Below are 24,615 nucleotides of genomic sequence, written 5' to 3'. Positions count from 1 at the left end.
GGTGATGTCTGAGACTCATGAATATGAAATGATGCTCTAATTTTTTTATTTACAATTACCAAATAATTTATTATGATACTTTTGAATCCGACTTCCGGGTGCAAATTTCATTTCCGGAGGTATTTTGGTTGAGGTAGCCGCTGTGCAGTATTACCCGGGCTCAAGTAAACAATCTTCATTCAGCAAACAAGACACACAGGGCAACGCTGTGTAGGATGTAAGCTTTAAAAATCCCTTCTTTACCTCCTTATTTGCTTCAAAATCTTAAGTAATAACATAGGTTATCTTTTTCTTATTCCCAATTGCAGAGAAGAGGAAAATCAGGCTAGTTTTGTGGCACGAAACGAGGTAAGAGGGAAACCCATTTGTCTGGGTATATGATTTTGTTTCTCTTTCACATCTAGTGTTGGAAAAAATGTAAACCTAACTGTCATTGAACTTTGTTTATTGTTCCGTTTCCTTGAAAATAATGATTTGTTAGTGAATACTAAAATTCTTCGTTCAATCCCACCATTTATTTTGCCAATCTTGCCGGGTTAGCAAGCATATTTCGTGCTAGCAGTGTTCCCCGCTGCGAGAACGAAATTAGGAATTTATTTTTCAAGTTTCGGTCTAGTTTACTTCCAGCTGTATTACTAAATAACGTTACTTCTTGATATGTCTAAACAAGTGTTAGTATGTACTTGATAGTCGTCGTATCATAGGAAAATAAATTGTTTGGGCTTTATTAATTTGGAAAGCTTCGAGAGACTCTTCACGATCATAAAGAAAACGTCATCTCGTCTAATATGATCTACTTCAACTGTTGATCGAAAAATATATATTTATGGATGGATTCGCCCACCAATATAGTATAAATTAGATAGTTTATTTCTCTTTAAAAGTTTGAGGGTTTTGTTCTGCATGGCGCGAATAAATGATGTCGCTTTTTTTCGTCGCCGGTCGGCCATGACCAACACACTTTGTCTTCATTAGTTAACTTTAATAAATTCTGTACTAATTTCTCTTGGCTTTTTATCTGTTTTTAAATGGAAGCAACAATTTTGAACATACATGGCGATAAATTAGAAGGAAAGGTTGGAAAAAAATCAACTAGTCAGCTGAAACGTTTGCCAATCATGTGATGTTGGAACACGAAACTATCTTTTTGAAAATGGAGGTCAAAACTGATGCGGCCTGCATAAGTCACAACTTCCCTTCCACGTTGACAAAGATTTTATCAAAACTACTTGAACTTAAAAGAACTTAGACTTTTGACGTTCTTAGACATTAACTTCGTGTGCCAGCATTTTTTATTTTTGTATAAAAAATTACTAAGAAACATCTACTGTACGGAGTTCAGTTTGAGACACAAACAGGAAAAACTGAAATGATAGATCGAAGGCTTAAGTTGTTTTCAAGCTTGATTACTCTAATTGTTAGCTACTTCAATAAAATATTCAAAAATTAGCTTCAGTCGGGAAAAATAATTTGAAAGGAAAGATTTTAATGATAAGTAAGATTTGCATTTGAGTGACGAGAAGATAATAACTTTTGACTACTTCAATGGCTTGATCTTGGTTCTTTAAAAACAACAACAACAAAAACAAAGATGTGTTATAGCCTCAAAAAAATGCATTGAGCTAGTCTTGTCTTGATAATAATAAAGGTACCTAGCCTTGTATTTACTGAAAATAATTAGAAAGGTGCTTATTAAATAGGATATGAGCTGTCTTAGAAGTGGATCAGTGCCAAGCAATAAGGAATTTACAAATTATGATGGATTGTATTTATCAGTCATGGTAGTTTTCCCCCTTCCCCCCCAAAAAAATTTGCTTGTCATTGTGACAAGAGAGTTCATATTCTCTTGCTTGTGAGTGGAGCTACAGTAAAGTCTAAGATTTTCAAAAACTCCCAACTTTCTATTCCCTAGAATCTCAAGTCTCTCAATCCAGTGCTTCTCAATTGCAGGGTTTTATAAATTTTGACTAGTGATTTAATATCCCACTGTTTTTATTGCTACATGCTGATTGAGACAACCGTTTCTACAGGGAAATTGGGCAATAGACTACTGTCATCAAATAAATTGATTGACGGCAATGCTACCTAATTTTCTGGTTGTGACTGTTGTCTTGATCAGCGCTTTGAAGAAGAATTGTTTCTCATCAGTAACACGCTCTCTCACAGGCATTGACGACCTATTTCTTGGACCATTTCTTTTGTTGAAAAATAATAACTTACTTCAAATAAATTTATGATAATTAATCCATGTTTTCACAGCTGGTTTTGTGATTTTCAAAGTCTGAGCATAAAGATTTTAAATTATACTAATTTATGTATCCATTATCTTGAACCAAATGTAAGACTTTCGTTTTACAATTTGAAGAATAATAAATGATTGATTTTTACTTTAAGCATGGGTTTACAATGTAGTTTATATACGAAACTATCTGTATAAAGAAAAGAGCAGGAAATATCTTTATTGATACGAATCACGTTTCTTCAAGCAAATTTTTCTAGAAAGAAAAAAAAAATTCCGAGCTCCAGGTGGGATTGAAAAAACCTGTATTTTTAATTTGGATCTATGACCTTGGCCATACCCACAATCCCACGGGATTCCCAACTTCTACTTCCTTGTTACAAGTAACGCTATCTTTAAGATTGTGTTACAAGCAAGATACAAGTCAATGTGTTACTCTGACTTCATTTGGTCTGGTCTCATTAGTAACCAGAACCTATTTTGGGGTAAAATTTCGAAGAATTATGATTCTTGTGGACTTATATATCGTTGAAAAGACGGGTATTTTTGACAAACGAAGAAAAAATTGTATAATTGAAGACTCGATATTCCCTGTTCGAAATGATGATGATAGGTAGTCTGCGGGTAGCGAACACCCTTTTCCGAGCTCTCAACATATTTATTTTTCTAGCCTACCAGAGACATCGTACTTGAAAAAACATTTGATTGTTGATTACCCTACACTGGATTAGAGATCTGTTATGTCATAAATATTTTCACCAAATTGTATAAGTTCCTTAGCAACGCTTCTGAGTTTTCCTCCTTTTAAGGAGGGCCTTGAAAATGGAAAATAATCGCATTTCAAATTTCATCTCACGATTCCTATTAGTCAAGCTTTTCGAGTTTCTCTTTGAGAAAGCATGACGATTATTATTTTTAAGAACTACTTGCATTTTTTTGTGACAAAAAATAACTTCATTATTTTTGTTTCAGGGAAATTAACAAAGCTATTTTAAAAAAGTAAAGCGGACAGACTTAACTCGATTATGTTGCACTGTTTAAATATCATTAACGGTTTTTTCTATAAATTGTCGACAACTAGTGGCGGTATTGTTTAGTGTATAAGAAGGCTTAGCCTACTTGGCTATTAGGTTTTATTGAAATACCTGGACCGTTTTTGCCAGCAAAATAAATTCGAGTTCCACTGAAATGGAAAACCATTTCAGTGCTTCTTCAAAACCCTTTCCATAAAGGATTCGAAATTTGCTTTACAACCACGGAACCATATATTAAATTCTTTTATTTTTTCAATGCAGGCGATGTTTTGGGAATATCCTTTGTATTGAAAAGGTGCTTTGGTAGCTTTCCTTTTCTATTGGGTAGTTACTTTTTAATTATTGATAAGCCAGTATTTTGAATCTTTTCGTCCCAAAATACAGGAGCTACACTCGTCTCACTCGGTGATTTCGTGTCGATAAATCGCGCGATCGATCCGTCCGCAAGTCCTGAATTTCTTTTAAACCAGCAAAATAGTCTATACTTTCGTAACAAACGATGATGAATAGGGATTTTGTTTGGAGAACGAACGTCGACTACATCTATTAGTTACAGGTAGGGTTTGTTGTATTAAATCGTTTTAAAAAAGGAAACTTCATTTCAGAACTCTTGCCCTGTCGGCTTCTTCGACACCTCGTTATACTTTCTTCAATACGAAGTCAATTTTCCTAATAAGTTCTTTCAAATAACTGCGTATTATTTTCGCGTTGAATCCTAAGAATTTTAGGGAAAGATGCTTTACCGGTAAAATATTTTTACTACCATTTTAAATTTTCTCACAGATTTGCTTTAGTTAGCATAATAGAATTAAGTAGAACGTGTTCCCATTAGTTCAAAACATGCTGGAAATTTCCCTACTATTTTTTATAAAACCAGAGGTTTAAAAGAATTAAGTATCTCACTCTAAGATGCGATTTGTATTTGGGATTAATTATTTATAGTAGAAATCCTCTGTTGAACTAACCGTTGAACTTAAACTTATTTCCTGGCCAGTATTTCTCGCGGAGATTTTTTAGTATGTTTTATATAGTATCGTGTACGATCTTATTTTTAAAATATTGAACATAGTTGTATTATTATATAGTTTCTGTCCTAATTGTAATAGATATTTAGGCTATTCGCCAAGTTTTAACCAAAACGTCAAAATTAAGATGAGCCATTTAAAAAATTTTCTTAGAATAGTTAATTTCTCAAAACGTTTTTTTTTTTTTCAAAAAGTTTTTTTGACTTATATCACGCGAAAATATTATCAGCAAGATATTTCCCCAAAAATTAGTAAAGTGATTATCATATATCCCTGAAAAACGTCGTAACAATCGCAGAAATTTGCAAAAATATTAAGTTCAGCAGACCTCAGTAGACCGTGTACCTATAAAAACGTTGCACTAATTTGTACAATTTTTTTAGTTTATTTTTTCATTGATGTATGGTATGCAAGTTACTCATCATCTTAGGTTATTGTTTGATGTAGAAAGTTTAGGCAAAGAAAATATTCTCGACCCAAAAATAGCAACAACAACAACAAAAAAAAACATTTTAAAATGTTAAAAGTTTACGACATTTTCCTTTATTATTGTCATTAGTATAACATGTTCAATAGTGAACTACAGGTATTAGATAATAATATTCAAGCTTATAGGGTCTTATCTTCACCTAGAGAGGCTTGCTTTCCATATCTATTTTAAAAAACGACAACAATTTCATTTTCTAATGATTGGCTTAAAAGCTGGTTTTCGTAGTGTTAGTTTTTGCTGTTAATAGTGACCCAATTTTTGAATAATGTTTTCTTTAGCTAGTCATGAATACAGTGGTTAGCTTCAGACTTGCTGTTTCAAAGCAATTGTTCCTCTACATTATTGAAATCCATAATAGCTCAAGCTAATTCCTTCACCAGCTTGAACGGAAATGAAGAAATCTCGAGGAAGTCACTGATAGGTTTTTAAACCACGCTGTATTAAAATTTATGTCAAATTTCGCTCTGTTTCAGTGCAATTTTTTTATGATTCCACGTAAAAGATTAATACCATATTATTATAGATGGTGCAATTGTTTTTGATCGAATTGCTTATCGTGCTGTGATGGACGCTGTGAATTTAAAAAAGCTTAGGTCATGTTGAGAGTATGTTGAACGCGCTTGTGCAGAGACATGAAAAACGAGTTGGTGAATTAGTATAGGAAATCGCACGATCTTGAGTACAGTTTGAAATTTATAGATACCAATGATGCTTTTAAAATTCTTCAAAAATGAATAAGCCTTTATAGGCGAGTCCAATTTGAGAAGTTTTAAAACATCACGAGTATCTATAACCCGGATCTATAAATTCTGAATCGTACGAGAAGATCGTGCGATTAACACAAATAGCGTACGACAAAAATCGAAATGCGCTTCTATCATTTTAAACCCAACTGATTTTTTAAAGCCATTCTTGGCAATAAAATCCATACTACAATCCATGCTGTTGAAATCCCGTTTTGCGGTAAGAGGAAGTTCAAAGATATCAACCTAATTTTCTCGAGAGATATTTAAGATATTTTTGCTATCAGACAAATGCGCACAATAACTGTCGTCGCATTGCTCTTATTCTTTTTTCACAGAAATTTTCGGGTCTGTCATAACAAACTAGCATTATTTCTCAAAACTTTTCCTTTCGTTGCCTTAATTATTTCACTAGTGACGTCATGATCGCTGATAATGACGTCGTCAATTGTCCACCTCGAGCAAAAACCGCTCGCGGAGTCCTCACAAACTCCGCTCGATTTCGATCAAAAGGGTGAGATTGGGGATTTTTTAAATAATATCGTTTAGAAGCTAGACCTTCTGGACAATAATGCCATTAAAGAAACGACATCAAAGGGCTTTTAGGATGTATGCAGAACGGACTTTTCCATTATCGTTTGTCAAACGTTATACAGAGTTTAAACTATCATATGGACTAGAAGTTCCGCGTTTGGAACACAATCTTCTTCTACGATCAGATTGTTGAAAAATACTTGACCATAATTTGTTTGGTTTCGACGCCCGCACGAAAAGTCAGTACTGCACAAAATCGACCTTTCGCGCTTAAACAAATTCAATTTTTAATTCAGTTTCCCAAGGAATTGAGGTTTGGTGTTTGTTTCGGCTGCAGAAGTACAACATATGTTGTTAAACAAAAGATTTCTATCGCCCTTATCTTTAACGTTTGACGGTATATTTGCAATAACTAAAAGCTTTCATTGAGATTTTCCTTTAAATATTCAACAAAGTTTGATGTGAATGCGCTCAGAACTTCGAAACGTCATCTTGGAAGGTGCTTGGAAACGGTTCGTAAATTAATCTTAATTTTTAGTATATGTCCCCTTTCTTTGAACTAAGAGTTATATTGTTCTATCTTAAGAGTTTTTTGTAATTTTAGGTAGGCTTATAAACGGGTTTAGAATATTTATGGAGCATAAAAAAGCCGTCTTTCACTACAGTTTCCGACTAAAACGAGACCTCATGTTTAAATATATTTATGTTTTTTTAAATATTTTCACTGAAACTAGTATCGATTCTACAGCCAAACTGAAGAGAGACATTAATTCTCGAAAGAATGGGATTTTGATATATTGAAGTGAACTAGAGAAAAAAAATCTAAGTAATTAATTAGCTAAAAAAAAAACCTCAAACTCCAGTCTTCGAGTGTTATTTTATATAATTATGCCTTTGAAGGAGTCAACGAAAGCACTTGTGGCTCATATTTTGACGCTTGTTTTAATCAATCGGAAAGTGACTAATTTATTTTACTAGATAATGCCTGGATTAAAGGATGTTTTTAGTTTCTTTACAATAAAAAATTCAAGCTCTTACAGTTGATGTTTTTCGCTCATAATTACTGTAAAAACCTTTCAAAGCACTTCAGCAATTTTTGTTTACGACAATTCATATAAAAAACTATCACTTGCTGGGATCAGTAGAGCGAAGGCATTTAACCCGTGAAATAAAAAAATACTAGTCAACGTGTAATTGTCAAAAAGACACAAAAGAAAACAATAGAATCAAGGTCTACTAAAGTGTATTAGTCTAATATCTATTTCACGGGTTTAATGACTTCACTCTATCAAGGTGAATTTTAACTTTAATTGTAAGACTACTAGTTGTCTCAAGTGCTATTCCCATGCTTGCATCTGTTCAAGAGTTAAGAAATTCTTTTAGCTTTAGGTATTTTGAATCGCTATAAGTTTAAATAGTTGTTTATTCAAAGCCTTATAGTACTCAAGTCTGTATTTTATACAGTCCATGGCTCATCACATTAACATCTCTTCACAGGGGCATGAGGAACACTTTTGCTGTCTTTGGTAGTTAAAGGCAAAGCCTTTAGAAGAATGGACTTCGATGATGAACCGAAAGAAGAACCGGAACTGACGTGTGGATGGCGAGGATTCAAACCCAAGTTTCTTCAAAAGCTCAACACACCAAAATGGTTCCTAGTGTTCCTCACAATCTACTCGTTCATGCAAGGTAAAGATAACAGAGTATTGTCTTTCGATTCATTGACGTCAGAGCATCTTAACCTAAAGCTGTTAACTGCTGTTTTGTTTATCTCAGAATGCGGTAGTTTGTGTACCGAAGTGTGAAGTTGGTAATCTGGAGGTGTTAATCGATTCTTAGATGTACATCGGGGATTTTTAAGTCCTTCGAGACATTGCATTAGTTGCATGGCTGTATGTCTAAGAGGTCGATTGCGGGCAGAACAGTGGTCGGTGTTTTCAGTTCAGTGATTGGTCGATGCATGGTGAATGCCCAATTAATTGTGATCTACTGACACTGTAGGCAGATCAGTGGCTAGTTGTTGACATTTTAGTGGTCGATGAGTGGTCGATGCTTACAGTTTATTGGTCGGTCGAAGCATTATTCATTAGGCGGTGCCTACACTTTATTGGCTAGTTGGGGGCAGATCATTGGTCGGTGTCTACAGTTTATCAGTCGGTCGTAGGAATTTAAGTGGTCGGTGTCTACAGTTCATTGGTCGGTCGTAGGAATTTAAGTGGTCAGTTTGCACAGTTCATTGGACGGTTGCTGACGTTTTAGTGGTCGACTGTAAAACTTTGAATGGTCGGTTGCTAAGAGTTGTTTGCTCGGTCGCTAAAAGTTCCGTGCTTTACTGACATTTCAGTGGAGGGTTGGTAAAAATTCTAAAAACCTTGTCGGTGTTTTTTTTGAATGGTCTGTTTATTGTTAAATTATAACGTTATATTAATCACTCTTTTTTTCCTAAATCTATCTCTTTCTATTTTCTATCCAGGTATGACAGCCAATGGGTTCACCGCCGCAGGACTCACAGCACTGGAAAAACGCTTCAAACTCAGCAGCAAACAAACCGGCATGATAGTAGCAGCCAACGATGTGTCTGCCTTATTTCTCATCATCTTCATTAGCTACTATGGTGGTCACAGTCACAAGGCAAGATGGCTAGGCTTCGGTGCCTTTGTCACTAGCTTAGGAGCGTTGCTCTTTGCACTTCCGCATGTTCTTATAGACAAATACGTTCCTTTAGAGTTCGAGAGAAGCACAGCAGGCGCAGATCTTTGCCATACGGCTAACGCCACTTCCGTACTACAGATCGAAGAAGCATGCCGTAAAAAACTTCAAAATTCCGACTGGAAGTATTTATTTGTGTTTATTGGCGCTAAGTTATTGCTAGGTGCAGGAACTACACCGTTGTTTACTCTAGGGCCGTCGTACATCGACGAAAATGTCGACCCGAAACATGCTCCGATGTACCTTGGGACTTGGTTCATAGCGACGTTCTTTGGACCTGGTATTGGCTATGTAGCTGGTGGATCACTCTTGAATATATGGGTGGACTTGATTCAGGTAATGCATGGTAGTGATAACACTGCCTCATACTAGTCAGCTCTCTCATTGTCGTTGAGAGTAGCAAAGAGATGAATGGTGATATCTTATCCGTCTGCCCATTCATCTGCTATCCCATTTCTACTCATTCATTATTTTTCCCAACCAACTATTTGTCTGGCCCCATCCATCCATTTATCCATATCCTTCCCATCCCTTCATCCATCCAATAACCCAACGTTTTGTCTGTCCATCCATCCATTCATTCATCCATCCACCTAAGTATTGCCACACTATCCATCCAATCATTTCTTGACTTATTTCCATGTATTCTTCTCGTTTTAGCCTCCAGGGTTAGACATGACACCAGAAGACCCCCGCTGGATCGGGGCATGGTGGCTGGGCTATTTCTTTGGAGGTCTGCTTCTACTGCTGTCAGCTATTGCCTTACTAGGGTACCCACGGGAAATGCCTGGTGCAAGAGAACGAAGGTAATGAAAATGTAAATTTATTCCAATCCTTAATTTTCCGTTCATTACTTCTTGATGCTTCTTTACCTTAGGCGTAATGCTGTCCTATTCCAGACCACATGTCACTCTCTTGAGAATAAGATTCTTTGTTTGAGTTGCATTTATATACGTTTCTTCTCATGCACAACCGTTAAACAAAGAAATGATACTCTAGAGAATAACACGTGGAATGAAATACGAAAACATTACGCCCAAGCTCAAGCTCAATAGTTCTGAAGAGTTCTATTCCCAATTTCTAAATTTATTGACCTTTTCCTACCGTACCCTGCAGAGCGCGTGCAATCAAGGAAGGCCTTCTACCACCACGTGACGACAACATCAACGGCAAACTCAAGGATATCATTCCAGCTACTAAAGCTTTACTGACCAACTGGACTTTCATTGCAAACACCTTGGCACTCTGTGCGACTGCACTGATAGCGACCGGGCTGGGACCGTTCATATCAAAGTTCATTCAGTCGCAGTTTGGGGAGCCATCATCTACGGCTGGTGAGTTGTAGTCTCTAAAAATTTGAATCGCACAACACGTTTCGATAAACAGAATGGATAACAAAGAGGGGTGCCATTTTTAGTGCAACAACGGAGAGGGTGGGGGTGGGGTCAGATTTATTGTATGGGTTACCAATTAATCAAATTAATACCCCCTCTCCCCCCCACCCCCCTCCCAATAAAAAAATTAAAGGTCTTTAAGGTCATTAGACCGTGCAACGTTTTGCGCAAACTTTTGTTGTAGTTTACTCAGATCGTATATCGCGCGCATCGTCTTCAACAATCAAAAGCACCAACGAACGAACCCAAAAACTAAGGAATGGGCAGTTCCAGTTCCACGCGCGGTTGTACGGCTTATTGGTTTGGGGTCTGCATTCAAGTCATTTATATTTGTCGCATCCTTTTTCCAGGTATTTTGAGTGGCGTGATAATCATCCCAGGTACTGCTGGCGGTATCTTTCTGGGTAGTTATCTGGTCAAGCGCATCGACCTTCGTAAATCTTGCCGTGAGGCCGCCAAGTACTGCTTCATTTTTCAATTCATTGGTACTTGGGGAGTGTTAACGTTTCTTATACCTGGCTGTAAGACCAGTTTGATTGCTGGAATCAACAGGGATTATCCAGTAAACTTGTAAGTATTATTTGCTTCTGAGAGTATTTGGTTATGCCCCCCCCCCCCCCCCCCCCGGTGGCTAATTCTCAAGTTTAGATTTAACCAGGAGACACTAGAGAGAAAAAAACGTTCTTTTTCTTCGGGCTCTATTTTAGAAGGGGAAAGAGTAAGGATGGAATGAGAGAGAAAGAAGGAATGGAAGATAAGGAAAAAGGTAGAGTTCCTCTGTTCCTAAGGAACAAAGAAACAGCGTGAAAAAGAAATGGAGAAGAAGAGATGAAAGGGGAAATAGGGAAAAAGGGAAGGTAAGGAGATGGTTTTGATAATCATGATCAGGAGATGAGTGAAAAAAAACAACACTGATTTGCTTATGAAATGTTCTCTTTGCTGTAGTTCTATGCCAGGTAACATGACCACGTGGTGCAATATTGAATGTGAATGTTCACCCTCGGATTATTTTCCTGTGTGCGGTGTTGACAAGATAACATATTTCTCGCCCTGCTTTGCTGGTTGCCAGAAGAAAATAGGCACAGAGGTAGGAAAGCAACTGCTAATCATTTAGTCGTTTATAGATACACCTATGGACACACCCACTGACACCGTACTGAAGCAATCACTGACTGCAGACACATCCAGCAACTATAAACACCTTATTTACTGTAGATATTCATTGACTGTACACACCTATTGGCTTCGAACGAAATCAGGCACCCACCAACTACAGACACCCAATTACTGTAGACACTACTCATTGACTGTAGACACCCACTATGAGACCAAACTACTGCAGATGGCACTAGTCATTGACTTTATTTGACCCATTTCAAGAGCGTTCACACAATCTGACAATGTAGTTACCAACCGACTACAGACAGCCAATTAATGTAGACACTCTGACAGAAGACACCAACTGACTGTAGCAGTTGAGTGTGGACACCCACTGAGTATCGACACATGCTGAATATAGACACCCACCGACTACAGACACCCAATAACTGTAGACATAGACACTCTTTGACAGTAGACACCAGTACAGAGTTGACTGTGGATACAAGCTGACACTGTGGACATTTCTCTCTTTACGTTCGCGTGGGCAAACGGCAGTCAGACCAGATACTCATTTACAGGCTATTACACGAGTTATGGACACCCATTTTAATATAACATATAGATTAACAAGTTTCTTTCCCCTGGTTCCTCAGGAGTTTGACCAGTGTCGTTGTATTAGTCCAGCATCAGAGGACACAAAATTTGGCTTTGCAAAGAAGGGGGTGTGCGATCGTGACTGTAAAAATCTGATTCCATTCTTATTTGGTGCACTTGTTCTTCTGGTGGCCAACTTCATGAATGCCACACCCAACAAGACAGTGGTCCTAAGGTAAGGATTACACTGTAATCATCAGAGACCGACTACATAAGACTACTGCAGCGTGCCTTGATTTCAGGTTCAGTTACTCAGGGTTAGACTAATTTTAGCGTCAAAATATTCACAAATATAAACGATAAAGCAAAGAATGCACAACTTCAACTATACAAACACTTTGGAATTCCAAGGTTATTCACTGGGTCTCATGAATATTGAAGCTAACCCTGAGAAACATTTGAGCAACAGAAATTTGGCAGCTCTAGGACCATCCTCTCTGGATTGTTCCTCGTTCTTTATTATTATTTTTCCAACTCAAAAGGAATGTGGCTAGCCACCCATCCCCCACCCCTTCCCCCACTTTTTTTGAAACTTGGCAATCTAACCTCGTTAAATACCCTTCGAGCAGGAACTTCACTAAACACTATAAGTCTTCCTTGACGAGGAAAATTCCGAGGATGAGGCCGTAGGCCGAGTCCAATTTGGCAGTCAGAGGAATTTTTCGAGTCTAATTATTTCTTGATTGGGGAGCATGAAATCCCATTACCTGTTAATTATATAGCTGCCTAATTAATCCCATATCAACAAGACCTGTCCAATTAAGAAAATAATTGGACAGTTACCTATATGGGATTATTGAGAAGCTGTATAATTAGTTTCTAAAATCACGCACTAAATACTTACTTGATCGTACTTTCCTTTGAAGGTGCGTTCCTGATAATCAGCGGACATACGCGTTGGGTCTACAGTGGTTGTTCCTCAGCATCTTTGGTTCGGTGCCTGGACCAGTATTGTTCGGGACATTCATAGACAAGACGTGTATTCTCTGGGAGAACTCGTGTGGAAGGAGGGGAAGTTGTCTCGAGTATAATAACGAACTGCTGAGCTACCTACTCGTTGCTTGCGGGCTCTTTTTTCATGGTAAGTCACTATTTAACAATTATAAATGAATATCGGGGAATATTTATCGAGACGCGAGTCTTCGAGCCTTCGGCGAATAATTGTTTTAGCATATACCAACTCGTGTACAGAGTAATTTATTTTTATATACAATAATTCAATAAAAACAAACAAACAGAAACTTTTAGTTTGCATGACAAATTCATGCAAAACTTTCAGCAAAACTTTTAGCAAAATTTTAGGCCATACTTCGTTGCCTTTTTAGTATTGATAGGAATGGCATTTACTTTCATTTTTTAAATTTCCTCGTCGGAAATTGTAGCAAAACGATTGCCGGGAGATGCCATTTTGTTGCCGACTCAATATTCCGAGATTCAGAGGTGAATATCATACAATATTCACCTCCAATTAACCAATGAGCGCGAGCGTTCTTAGGAAGTATACAAGTTGGTATATGCTAATACATGTAGCGAACATGATGTATTGTGGTCTAGCTTGAGTGCAAACACCTTTAGTTTAGGGTGACTTATGCCGTGTTATTGGTACCCAAGCCACACCAGAATGCATACTGTGTATCAAACTTAGAAAAGGCCCATGGTCTTTTGTGAATTGTGACTCGAATTGAAAAGATTTATGTAACCTCTTATACCTAAGAACAAATGCTTCTATGCCTGCTCTTGATTGGAACCACCCAGTTTGGTTGACCCAGTTTGGTTGAGTTTTTTATGGCCACCCTTTTGAGGGGGATCACCTTATTGACCTAGACTGAAGATGCTGTTTCTATTCACTTTCTCATCCCTCTACTCAATTTTTCTCCAGTGCTTTCTACTCTTTTCTATTTCATCTCGTGGTATATCATCAAGCGACGCGAAGAACGCGAAGCCGCCGAGAACTCCCACACCAACTCCGTCATTGAATTCGCCTCTCCCGTGCCTGGCATCAGCAGCAGAGATGAAATCACAGACAGACGGTCCCCCACCCCCTCAAATGCACCATTCCTCCCAGGAGGGGAGGGTAATCTGGAATTGACTCCTCGATTCGCGGGACTGAACTCGACTCATATGGGTAACTCGCTAACACAACACGAAACGTCTATTTGAAGTCCAAATTCATAGAACATCGAAGCACAACATACATATTAAAAGCGGTTTCATTTAACGAAGACGATCTCTAATCCAGAGTTATCGTTGATCTTCCTGTACGTTTTCAAAAATTAGAATGTCTAGAGTAGTACTACATCAAAAATTCATCGTTTTTCTTCATTTGTTTGAAATTTTTCAAGTTGGTTTTAAGTAACAAGAATCGCTTTTTTTTTCAAGTCCCAAAGTATTTTTTTACAACTTTTTGTTCACCTATCATAAACATTTTTTCTATTTCTCGAAATTCAAATAATGAGTAAGATAACGAACGCGTCTCGCAAAGAATTGTGGGGCTGAATCAACTCGGATTCATTCAATTTTGTTATAATTCTTTCTTTGGAATTTAGAAGGAAAAATATGTCAATAGTGGAAAAATTATTTTTTTGGTACTCTTTAAACTTTTCATGATATATATATTGATTTTGTCAAAATATTTATCCCTTGGCATGGGATCTTTCGTTATTTCACATTTATATTTTGGGGAATCACTTGATATCGAATCGTTAGTTTTTATCACTAACCACGTGACAGTTCTTACATAATTCCTAGAATAGACTCTTTGCAGTTAACGGTCACGTGTCTGTTCTTGAGAGCAAAATTTTTGTTTTTATTTTAAATTGGTGATTCTTTTTAGCTACTTGTAAAGAATTGAATGAAAACGTGTATCCAGTGTGTTACGAAATGTAGTTTGATTACGATCTCTCGAAACAGGTTGTAGAATTTTGTTTGTTCACCAGTATAATTCACCCATGGGAATCAAAATGTTCATTCATTGCTCTCAGTGAATTAATAAGCACGTGATTACCGGGTTGCAAAGGGGGACTATTACGTCATCAAAAATACGTCTCATTTCGTATAACATCTCGAAATATGTTTTATTAGAAATTATTGTTTGTGAATTGAATTTGATATTTATATGATTCATAAAAATAACTTGCACCCATAGATTTTAAGGGTGTAAAAAAAGGCATTGAAGAAAATTAAAATTTATAGGTATTTATGCTTTTTGAAAATGTAGTATAAATTTGAATAATGGACAAAACGTAAAATAATTGTATTACTTAGATTTAAGATATAATTATGATGACTATTGATGATGAAGAAGCCTCGAGTTCCTTCTTATCATAAACGCCCGGTTTTAAAGTCGAATCTGATTGGTTCAAAAATAATCTGTCAACGAATTGCTAGTTGTCATGACTGACGTAGAAGCCGCCATTTTGAATGACATTTTGTCTGAATTCTTGCGATAGAGACGGAACCACAGGCAGCCCAATTTAGATAAAAGTGCTTACATTTTCGTCCAAATTGGGCTCCCTTTGAACACAGCTGATTAAACAGGTTGGCCTTGTATTGTTTCGTTTGACATCTGGGTCGGATATAGTCTTAATCTTCTTTAGTTGTAATGACGTAAACCGTTCACGTTAAACGTAAAGCTAAAACTCGTATCGTACTGAGGCTTTGTGAGACAGGTTTCATAACCAACTGCACCGCGTAAGATGCTCACCATTTTGTACAACTTACATGACAAAACAGTCGCACTAAAAGAGGTAGAACGTGCACTACTTTCTGCTCGTAAAACTACAACTGTGTCCGAAGATCCGAAGACAAGTTCCCGTGAAACTCTTGTCTCGCAAATGCCCCTGAACACAAGTTTTAGTTTAACTTTAATTCCTGTGTAACAGAGTTCTTTAATTTTTGGATTATTAGTTATACCTTTTTAAGTACTTTGTAAATACTGTTGAGTTTTAGGGGATATATACATGGGGTTACTAGGCAGTTTATCAAATTATCGTTCCTTTATTGTATAAAAACTTCAATAAAATAAAAAAAATAAAATCCATATTGTATATATTAAATAGTCCTGTTGATAGTACGCAAAAGATTAAATAGCTATATTTTCAAGAGGGTAAAGGTCAAATCAGAATCTAAAATTGTTGAATTACGGACGGAGGACCCGTCAAAAAGCCCTCGATAGCATAGAAGAGAACACTAAACATATCGAACAGACTTAGCTCGCATACCAGAATAGTTCCCTTCATAGTTCCCTGCGCCATCTTGAAAGGTAACCGTGCCTTTGCATCGAAGCGAGACGAACGATGTTAAAAAAGGTCTCTATCATTGCAAGCTCACCGTTTGTCTCGCTTCGATTTGTTCCTTTTTCCCATTTAGTTAGCTTGGAGAATTATTAGGTTAAGTTCTAAGGACCGATTTATGTCAGTTTAGTTTAAATCATTTATTCATGCCGTTTAGTTGATAGGATCTATTGTAATTGGGGAAAACCTGTAATAGATTCCTAGCCTCTCTTATTTGATCTCTTATTATTCAGCGATACGTTTTATAGTCTTCTTTCTTTAACCCACTAGCTATCGATAACCTAAGAGTTGGCTATAAGTAAAATAAAATAAAATAAAATAAAGGCACGGCTACCTTTCAAGATGGCGCAGGGAACTGTAAAGGGGACTATTATTCGCCTAGGTTACTAGGGGTAGGGCGGCTGAACGGTTCTTCCCCAAACCCTCACGGCTAGAGTCCGGGTAAAGAAGAGGGTCTATGACTCCTCTTCTTGGGCTTATGATTTGTCGAGATCAATGTCTAGTTTCCTAGCTCCCCCACCTCTTTTTGAAATCCGGTACACACCCCTAGAGAGAGGTGAACTGGGGGATTGCAGCTCACAGTTCTCTTTTCGTGTTAATAAAAAGAATCATTGTATAAAATTAATTCCTTATTTCAATACGAGCTATCAGGCTTAGGAGTAAACACGGCATGGACGTCAGCCTTAGGTCTCGACACTGGTAGCCATTTGTACTTTAGATCTTGTCCCTGGGGTAGTGACCATTCATAACGATGAAGTAAAAACTTTGCTATTAACTGTAATGAAAAATAGGATCGAAGATAAATAGGCGGGAAAACGTTGGTCTAATCGCCATTCATTTGGTTGGTTGCTTTTTCCAATAGAGGTTTTGCACTATCAGGCCGTGCCCACGCCCATAATCCAACTTGGGCTGCCTGTGGTTAGATGGCTGAACACTAAATCCGGCCTTTGCTCTTGGGAATTGCCCATACAAGCTTTGAGAGCTGAATGTAATTTAATGAAGAAAAAATAATAATAATAAATAAAATAAAAGCTAATATTTACTCACATGAAGTGTTGAAAGAACTAGGATGACGTATACAACGCCTCATGTGAGTAAATATTAGCTTTTATTTATTTTATTATTCATTTTTTTCGTTAAATTATATTCAGATCTCAAAGCCTGTATGGGCTTCCTGTGGTAAAAGGATTGTGCTGAGTTCCTGCCATCTAACATGGCTGTAAAACCTCTATTGCAAACCAGAAATCTATCTGGATAACCAATAAAGCATTATCGTTTGTGTGCGACTCCGTTTACAGTAAGCACTTTTCTTCTCTAACTTACTTTTATAATCCTATAGATGAAGGAATGCCCAACACACACTCTTGGACCAGAACCAAACGTCCAGACCAAATCTCGATCCTTTAGATTGCTTGAAAACAATTAAATTAAATTTAAACTTCTATAAATTGCATGAAAAATGTGATGGTCCAATTCAGAAAGTCGTGAAATTATACCTGCGCGCTGTCTTTCTTGACTGCGCACTTCATTTCACAGGTGTTGCCTGGTTTCGATTTGTTTGTTTATTTTGGGTGGGGGAGACTGTAGTCTCCTACGCAGCCGGTATTAGTGTCATCACGCCACGCTCACTCCCCTAAGTAGCTACTTAGGGTAGTAAGCGTTGCGTGACGAAACTAATGGCGGCTGCGTAGGAGACTAGCGAGACTGGAATTTTAGTCATAATCATCCTCTTTCTGTAACTTAGTTATAGTATAGTTAAACCTCAAGGCTACGCATTAGATTTTAGATGTCATCTTAATGTCATAATTAAGTATCTGGACAAAGTTGATGCAAAAAAAAAATCTGTCTGTAGGCCTTACCCCCTCCCCCATCGTCCCCTAATTGTCTCAGAGGAGCATCTTCCCGTGGACACAAGTTTTAGTGAAGGAAGAAAAGTGAGTAAATCGAGAACAGCTTACCATGTTTGCCATCGTTCAGGGTTAAATTGATAAGGTTCAGGAAAGACTTTAGGATCACAGTTAGCAGCTCGTGTCAGGTACGCTACGTAGTACCCTTCTGGTATTCTGTAGCCATCGATTATTACTTCCTGAAAGATTGAAAAAGGACGATGTAAATATCATCATCTATACCATCAACTCTACCGTGCAACATCAGAAACGCCAGAAACACCGCGGTACCACTAACCTCTAGATCTACCACCACAAACTCCTCTTAAGGCGCTTCTCAAAATATATAATAGCACAAAGTTTTCAAGGGCACGTGCCTATGTAATGGAAACACCTTGGAAGTCAATGCCCGCCAAAACCTACGTCGTCGCGAGGACGAGTTTGCGCGCTATGTCGGAGAAGCACTAGCACTATTGCATTAGGGTTATCACATCACGCTAGGTGTGAAAGTGCAGTTTATGTGGACTAGATACAGTAGCTTTTGTGTGGTTCTCAAACGGCTATGGTAAGGAATTGACAGTGACATCTTATTAAACCAATCACAGTGCGCGGAGACATTGCTATTCCATTCAATGCTCGGACACAGCACCGTTACGATCACGACACGTCACGACTGTGACTGACTTGTCAAAACTCAACGCGCACATGCATATCGTGGCAGTGAAGCATTTCACATGAAATGTCTAAAAAAATGCCACGATATGGTATAGCATGTAGACTCACCTTTTTGGCTTTTCTTCTTCCACCAAGAAATGGCGGCCACAGTCTCGTGACCTCAAGCAGCACATCATCGAGATAGTTGTCATCAGTAGCAGCCTTCTGACGTCTTTCAAACTATGAAAAGCGAAACAATGATGAGGAGACAAGTGAAAGCAAATCAACTAGCTGAGATTTTAAAGTAGACAGTCGCGTGCATTATTTTGCCCGTAAGTTCCCTTCTCCATCATCTACTGAAGAAAATTACACAATAAAACGTGCGAGTGTGCTTTATGCATTTATAAAGTACGCGGAGATTGGAACAACACGAGGAAAACGGCACACAACAGAGCAAGCAGGTTTTTACAAATTAAAATAACCGTTATTTTGGAGATAGAAAGTGTGCGCACGTGCTAGGTATACTGTCATAAGAAACGCGCCCCCAACCAATCAGAAGGTGAGATTTATAACAGTTATTTTATAGCACAACCGGTAGAGTTCATACTATATATCCGTGAAAAGCTTAGTAAGAAATTGCACAAATGTGAACAAATTAGTAAGTTCAGTAGACCTCAATAGACGGTAGACCTACAAAACTTTGCGCAAATCAGTACAATCTTGTTAGTTCACTTTTCCACCAGGATGCATGGTATGCACTTGTACCTTCAACTCAATACGGTACGTCGTGCCATAATAAATGTTTGTATGTTAAGAGGATTTTTTTTCAATAAAGAGCGGTAATGGCAAAAAGCGCCAAAAACTAGACCTTCGTATGAGTTTTGATCCCAATTTTCGTTTTTGGGTTAACACTCAAAACCTTTTTTTAACAGTTAGAAACTGATGTACTATGATAAAATGCTTGTTTGAAGGCGTATTTTCAATTGTACAAAGATGTTTTGTTGCATTTGTGTTAGAATGTTGCTTTGTCAGGCTTTTTTATAGAAAATGTATGGGAAATAAGCAAATGAAGGCCTAAACCTCATTTTCGAGTAAAATTATTGCTTTGGGTTTAACGCTTTGATTCCACTTTCATCGGTCATCTTCGCTTCCAAACAAGTTAAACTTTCTGAATAACAAGATTTTAGCCTCGTACAACAGCCTTTCTTCAAGAAAATAGTTTTGGCGCTCATGGTTGAAAACGAAAAGAATTCTCTCTTAAACTTAATTCTTGTCAGTATCAAAGTTAAACTCGTAGGGGTTTCAAAGTCTGCCTTGGCATCCACATACAAAAAATCACGAATTACGATACTTATTTCCAGTTAGGACACCTGATACTTACATTGTGAGATTTCGAAAGCTCTAAACAGAAAGACACCAATGAAGATGCAAGGGCCTTGGGTACTAATGCTGATACAAACAAAAGCAGGTGATTGGTCAATTCTTTTGTGGACTCAAACTCAGCTTCTTTCAAAATCTGAAAAACTGACCTACAATTGAAAAGGCAGCAGATAATTATTAGCTATAAATTATATATTAAGGATAAGCACAGGTAACCAAAGCTACGTGTGTCACCTCTATAAGGCAATGTATGGAGATTTTTTAAACACCGTAATTCAATGGAAATACTTCAATCAAATTTACTTTTCTTAAATGGCATGTTAGGTTGTCCATTGTAATGTTTATGACGAGTTTTGGGAGAATGTGAGTCATTTTAAACCCTCTTCCAAAATAAATGGTGACACACATATCTTGGGCTACCTGTGGGATAAGTTGTTAGGAAATAGCAAACGTTTTTCTTACCCTTCAGATAGATTATTGCTTCCTACTTTCTTTGTGATGATTTCCAATAGTCTTTTCTGTAAAAATGATTAAACATTTAGTAGCGGATCAAGGCATTTTAGAAGGAGGGTGACTATTACAAAGGTTTTACCAGGAATATGAGAAAAAAGGGGGGTGCCTTACTAGGGATAACACTGAGAAATCTAAGCAAAAGGGGGGGTGGCTAGCCACTCTTTTCACTCCCCCCCTGGATTAGCCCCTGATATTATATAATTTCAAGAACTTATCATTTGTCCAGGATCACTATTAGCTGATGCATGGTGTGTAGATGGTTAACTTGAGTGAATTACCCACCTTGGCAGCCATTGCTTTACTATAGCCAGACTTCTGGCCATAAATGTTGATATTCAGTGGTATGGAAATAAGCCCTGTAAAGTATCAAATAACAAAAAGCCATCTGGACTTCATAAGTACATACAATTACACAAAGATGCTAGATAACCCATTTCCCAAAATGTGAGTTGAGTGCACTACTGCTATAGTATGTCACCCTTAATGCCCTTAAGATGCTGACACACAGTGCAACATTGCATGCAACATTGCAAGCAACAAATTTGAATCGGGGTGACACACATTGAAACAAAATCACACAACATTACTTGTGTCAGCCTGCTATGTTAAGATTATAATATATTATTTAGTCAGCAGTTATAAATTTGGTGCAAGCTGATCGGCTGGAAATGTCAAAATGCTACAGGTAATGTTGCAGCCATGTTCACATGATGAAATTTATTGTGCGCAATGTTGCAAGAGTAGAGCACGATTCAACTTCAGATTTGTTGCATGCAATGTTGCGTGCAACAAGTTTTGGGCAGACACATGCTGCAACGGTCCTGTTGTGTGCAATGTTGCATGCAATGTTGCACCATGTGTCAGCACCTTTACATTTGCTGGGAAATCAAGAACTTACCACGCCAATGAGCAATTGTCAAGTCAATAATATCTTCAGCTTCATGACTCGCCAATTCAAAATCCAACCCCAAGAAGAGAGTGAGTGAAATCTCGGTTGTCAACAACTTTAATGTCCTATACAAGGGCACAGCTGGCTCTTCATGCAGACTATCAAGAAGTCTACTACATATCATGTCTACCTCACACAAGTGTTTAGCCATGTTCTCTGGTTTGAGACAAGAACAAAGGACCTTTCGCAGTCGGACAGCTTCGTCGTCAGTGTTGAATATCACAAGATCACCATACAAACTATGCATATAACCAAAATCCTTGTAGCCCATATCTAAGGCATGTGCTTGATCTAAAAAAAATAATGAATGCAAATGTTTATTATCAAGACTTAAAAAATATTATTTCCCACCTGGCTTACTGGCCCTATGAAATTCTAACCCAAATTATCAAAGGAGCTTGTCCTAGTTTATTATAAAAATTCCTCAACAAGTGCTCTAAAACACACCCCTCTGCAGTTGTCCTTAAGCTTCCAGCTTTTCCTTTGAAAATTCAATTCCCAAAATAAATGTAAATATGTAGAATAGGGCTAAAAAGTAATATAAACAGTCATCTTACAATGTCTGCCTCTAAAACACACCCCTCTGCATGCAGTGGGCCTTAATAAGCTTCCTGTTCCTTTGAAAATTCAATTTCCCAAAATACATGGAAATATATAAAACAGGGCTAAAAAATAATAACTGGTCATCATACAATGTCTGCCCAGATTTGGAACTTGTCCAGTCAAATCTTTGCCTTGTCAGTCATTTTGACCAGTAAGGTTGAGCCAAAAATGAGGTACTCAAATTAAAATTGTGACTCATGACTAGTGAGTGACTGGCCAATAGTTTTAGCCCTAAACCACAAGATCGTACCTTGAAAGATCTCTTTGACTCCCTGACTTGAAGCAACAAACACATGGGGTCTATTCAAAGCCCTGGTTTGAAAGACTCTACTTCCATAGCTATTTATTCTACTATGGATAAATTCATTTGGGTTCTTGGCAAATTCTATTGTCTTGTCACCTGTGATGGGCCATCCAACAGACCCTGGTAATGTTGACATCTGAAGAGAAAAATATACTCAAAAATATACTCTGACATTTAAACAAGGGCAATTCAGAAGAAATGGCTAGCGCTAGTTTAACACTTGGAGTTTTAAAGATAAGAATAAAAGGTAATGTAAAGTCTAAAGAGGAAGAAATACACTGGCCTATTTTTTCAGATACCAACCACTCTAAGTCCCTTCAAAGCATCCTAAATCTGCTACAAATTCTTTATCTAAGTACTCTTAAATAAGACTAACATTAACAGCTACTCAAATTTACACCTGCCTAGAAAAGGCAGAGCTGAAAACCATGAAATTTTATTAGAAAAATACTTCCTTCATACTAGTATATCTAGGCAATCAGCAAGCGAATTTATAATGAGCTACATGGTTGTAGTCTACACATTAGCAGGTAATAATATCCAAAGCATATATACTTAAGGGAATGACATTCGATAAGCCATGGGAAATTATTGGAATATAAATTTGATTAAGATATATCATTTAATAGGGTGTACCGGTTTGCCAAAAATTACAAGGTACAAATAAAGATTGATTGCCGTGTTGATCCAGTTGTTTACTCACTAACACGTATATGGAGAAAGGAGATTTAATGATAAACATTAGACAAACACAAATTAAAAATACGAAATATCGCCCTACTAATTTGTACAATATCAAAAATAGCAATATTTTTTACTGTAACATTATAGAATCGTTTCCTTTCTTCTTCTAACTTAAAAATGCTATGATTTTTACCACATTTCTGATAGAAATACTGCAAAACAACAGCTTGTTTCTAGAGGACAGCTTTTACTATGTCTGGGTTGACAACTTTGAAGAGAAATGAGAAACCAAATTCGGAAATTGTATCAATTATCTGAATAATTTATTGAAACGAAGAAAATACTAACATTGTTGAAAAAATCTTTGAATTCATAAAGACAAAATACAATAATTCGATTCGTGACCTGACGATTTGATCATAATTAAAGCTTTCAGTGTGCATTCCGTTTCGTTAGCCGAGTAGCTAGGTAAATAGTCAAGTGAAACTAAAATGGCTTACCTTCGGCTCTTTACTAGGTTCCTTGGCGTTTGCAGCAGTTTAATGGTTTTCTATTCATCGACCAAGACCCGGAGAACAGAGATCAGGCAACAGGATAACATGTAAAGGCCACATGAATAACCACATACCGTATCAACATATCTATATTCTACACATAGGCAGTCGACCTATATTTATGATTCAAACATTCAAAACACCGATTTACGAATGATCAAAAACACAGAAACAGTATGAGTCTCGGAAAATAAGATTTGGAAATATCTAACCCTTGTAAAACTTTCACCCTTGTTGATGTGGAGAGAGTAAAAATAGACAGTTCGAATGTCATAAATTATTCAACGCATGTCAAAATTCTCAGGTTTAATTAATTCTGCTCCCGCGAACCCTTCCCGCCATTCGCCATTGGATTATTTCGTCCCTCGCTAAAATTTCCGTGATAGCTTCGGAATTCGGCTTCGGAAAGATGTCGTTTATATATTGCTGCCGAAAATGTCGGATAAAGCATTTTCATTCCAGCTTGGCAGGTTAGTGTTACTATGGGGATGATCCCAGAAAAAGGAAAAAACTTGATAAGCATCAAATATGACTATTTATAAAATTTAAGTCGCTATTTCCTGTACCCCCGACTGAGATTGAAAGGCAAGGGTCACACGTCCACAAAGAGACAACTCAACCCAATTACTCAGGAAACAAACAAAAAACTTTTATCTTATATGTAAAAAAAAATATACATTGTTAAGATAGAATTACAATATCAAAAGAAGTATTTTGTCTCAAAAATAAATAAATCCAGAATGGCTTCTTTCAGTGTTTGGCTTTGTCTTTTACTTTTTGCATGATAATTTTTAATGACCGTTTAAAAATAAATTAAGATAATTTTTTTTGCCTTTTTTTTGAGGCTAATGTAAAGGAGTGATAGAACTCTTT

The 24,615-nt window shown here is 37.2% G+C and overlaps 2 protein-coding genes across 4 annotated transcripts; one reads left to right on the top strand and one right to left on the bottom strand.

Moving 5' to 3' along the window:
* The first annotated feature begins 161 nt into the window (after positions 1-161).
* LOC116291257 (solute carrier organic anion transporter family member 4A1) lies at positions 162-15,978 on the top strand. 3 transcript variants are annotated; one of them, XM_031698407.2, is made up of 11 exons: positions 162-217; positions 309-348; positions 7,563-7,754; positions 8,539-9,110; positions 9,435-9,580; positions 9,891-10,108; positions 10,519-10,738; positions 11,114-11,255; positions 11,923-12,098; positions 12,790-13,004; positions 13,803-15,978. In XM_031698407.2, exons 3-11 carry the CDS (start codon positions 7,619-7,621, stop codon positions 14,081-14,083), a joined length of 2,106 nt encoding a protein of 701 aa, XP_031554267.1. In that variant the 5' UTR covers positions 162-217; positions 309-348; positions 7,563-7,618; the 3' UTR covers positions 14,084-15,978. The 3 variants fall into 3 exon arrangements, with proteins under 3 accessions (XP_031554267.1, XP_031554268.1, XP_088884257.1); XM_031698408.2 differs by lacking the exons at positions 162-217; positions 309-348 and adding an exon at positions 3,654-3,829; XM_089028131.1 differs by lacking the exons at positions 162-217; positions 309-348 and adding an exon at positions 6,025-6,045.
* LOC116291258 (uncharacterized) lies at positions 15,900-24,238 on the bottom strand. The gene is made up of 10 exons (XM_031698409.2): positions 23,689-24,238; positions 22,451-22,640; positions 21,547-21,888; positions 20,931-21,004; positions 20,598-20,653; positions 20,137-20,284; positions 18,885-18,995; positions 18,174-18,301; positions 17,539-17,626; positions 15,900-16,990 (listed from the first exon to the last, which is right to left on the bottom strand). The coding sequence occupies exons 2-10, from the start codon at positions 22,638-22,640 to the stop codon at positions 16,850-16,852; spliced, it is 1,278 nt and encodes a 425-aa protein (XP_031554269.2). The 5' UTR covers positions 23,689-24,238; the 3' UTR covers positions 15,900-16,849.
* Between the last annotated feature and the right edge of the window lie 377 nt (positions 24,239-24,615).

This window comes from Actinia tenebrosa, unplaced genomic scaffold, assembly GCF_029948245.1.
Source record: "Actinia tenebrosa isolate PJP-AT-01 unplaced genomic scaffold, QUT_ActTen_1.0 PGA_scaffold12__29_contigs__length_12842862, whole genome shotgun sequence".
In the NCBI taxonomy this organism is placed as follows: domain Eukaryota; kingdom Metazoa; phylum Cnidaria; class Anthozoa; order Actiniaria; family Actiniidae; genus Actinia; species Actinia tenebrosa.
The sequence above is the reverse complement of the archived record's forward strand: the minus strand, read 5'-3'. Positions and strand labels throughout refer to the sequence as shown.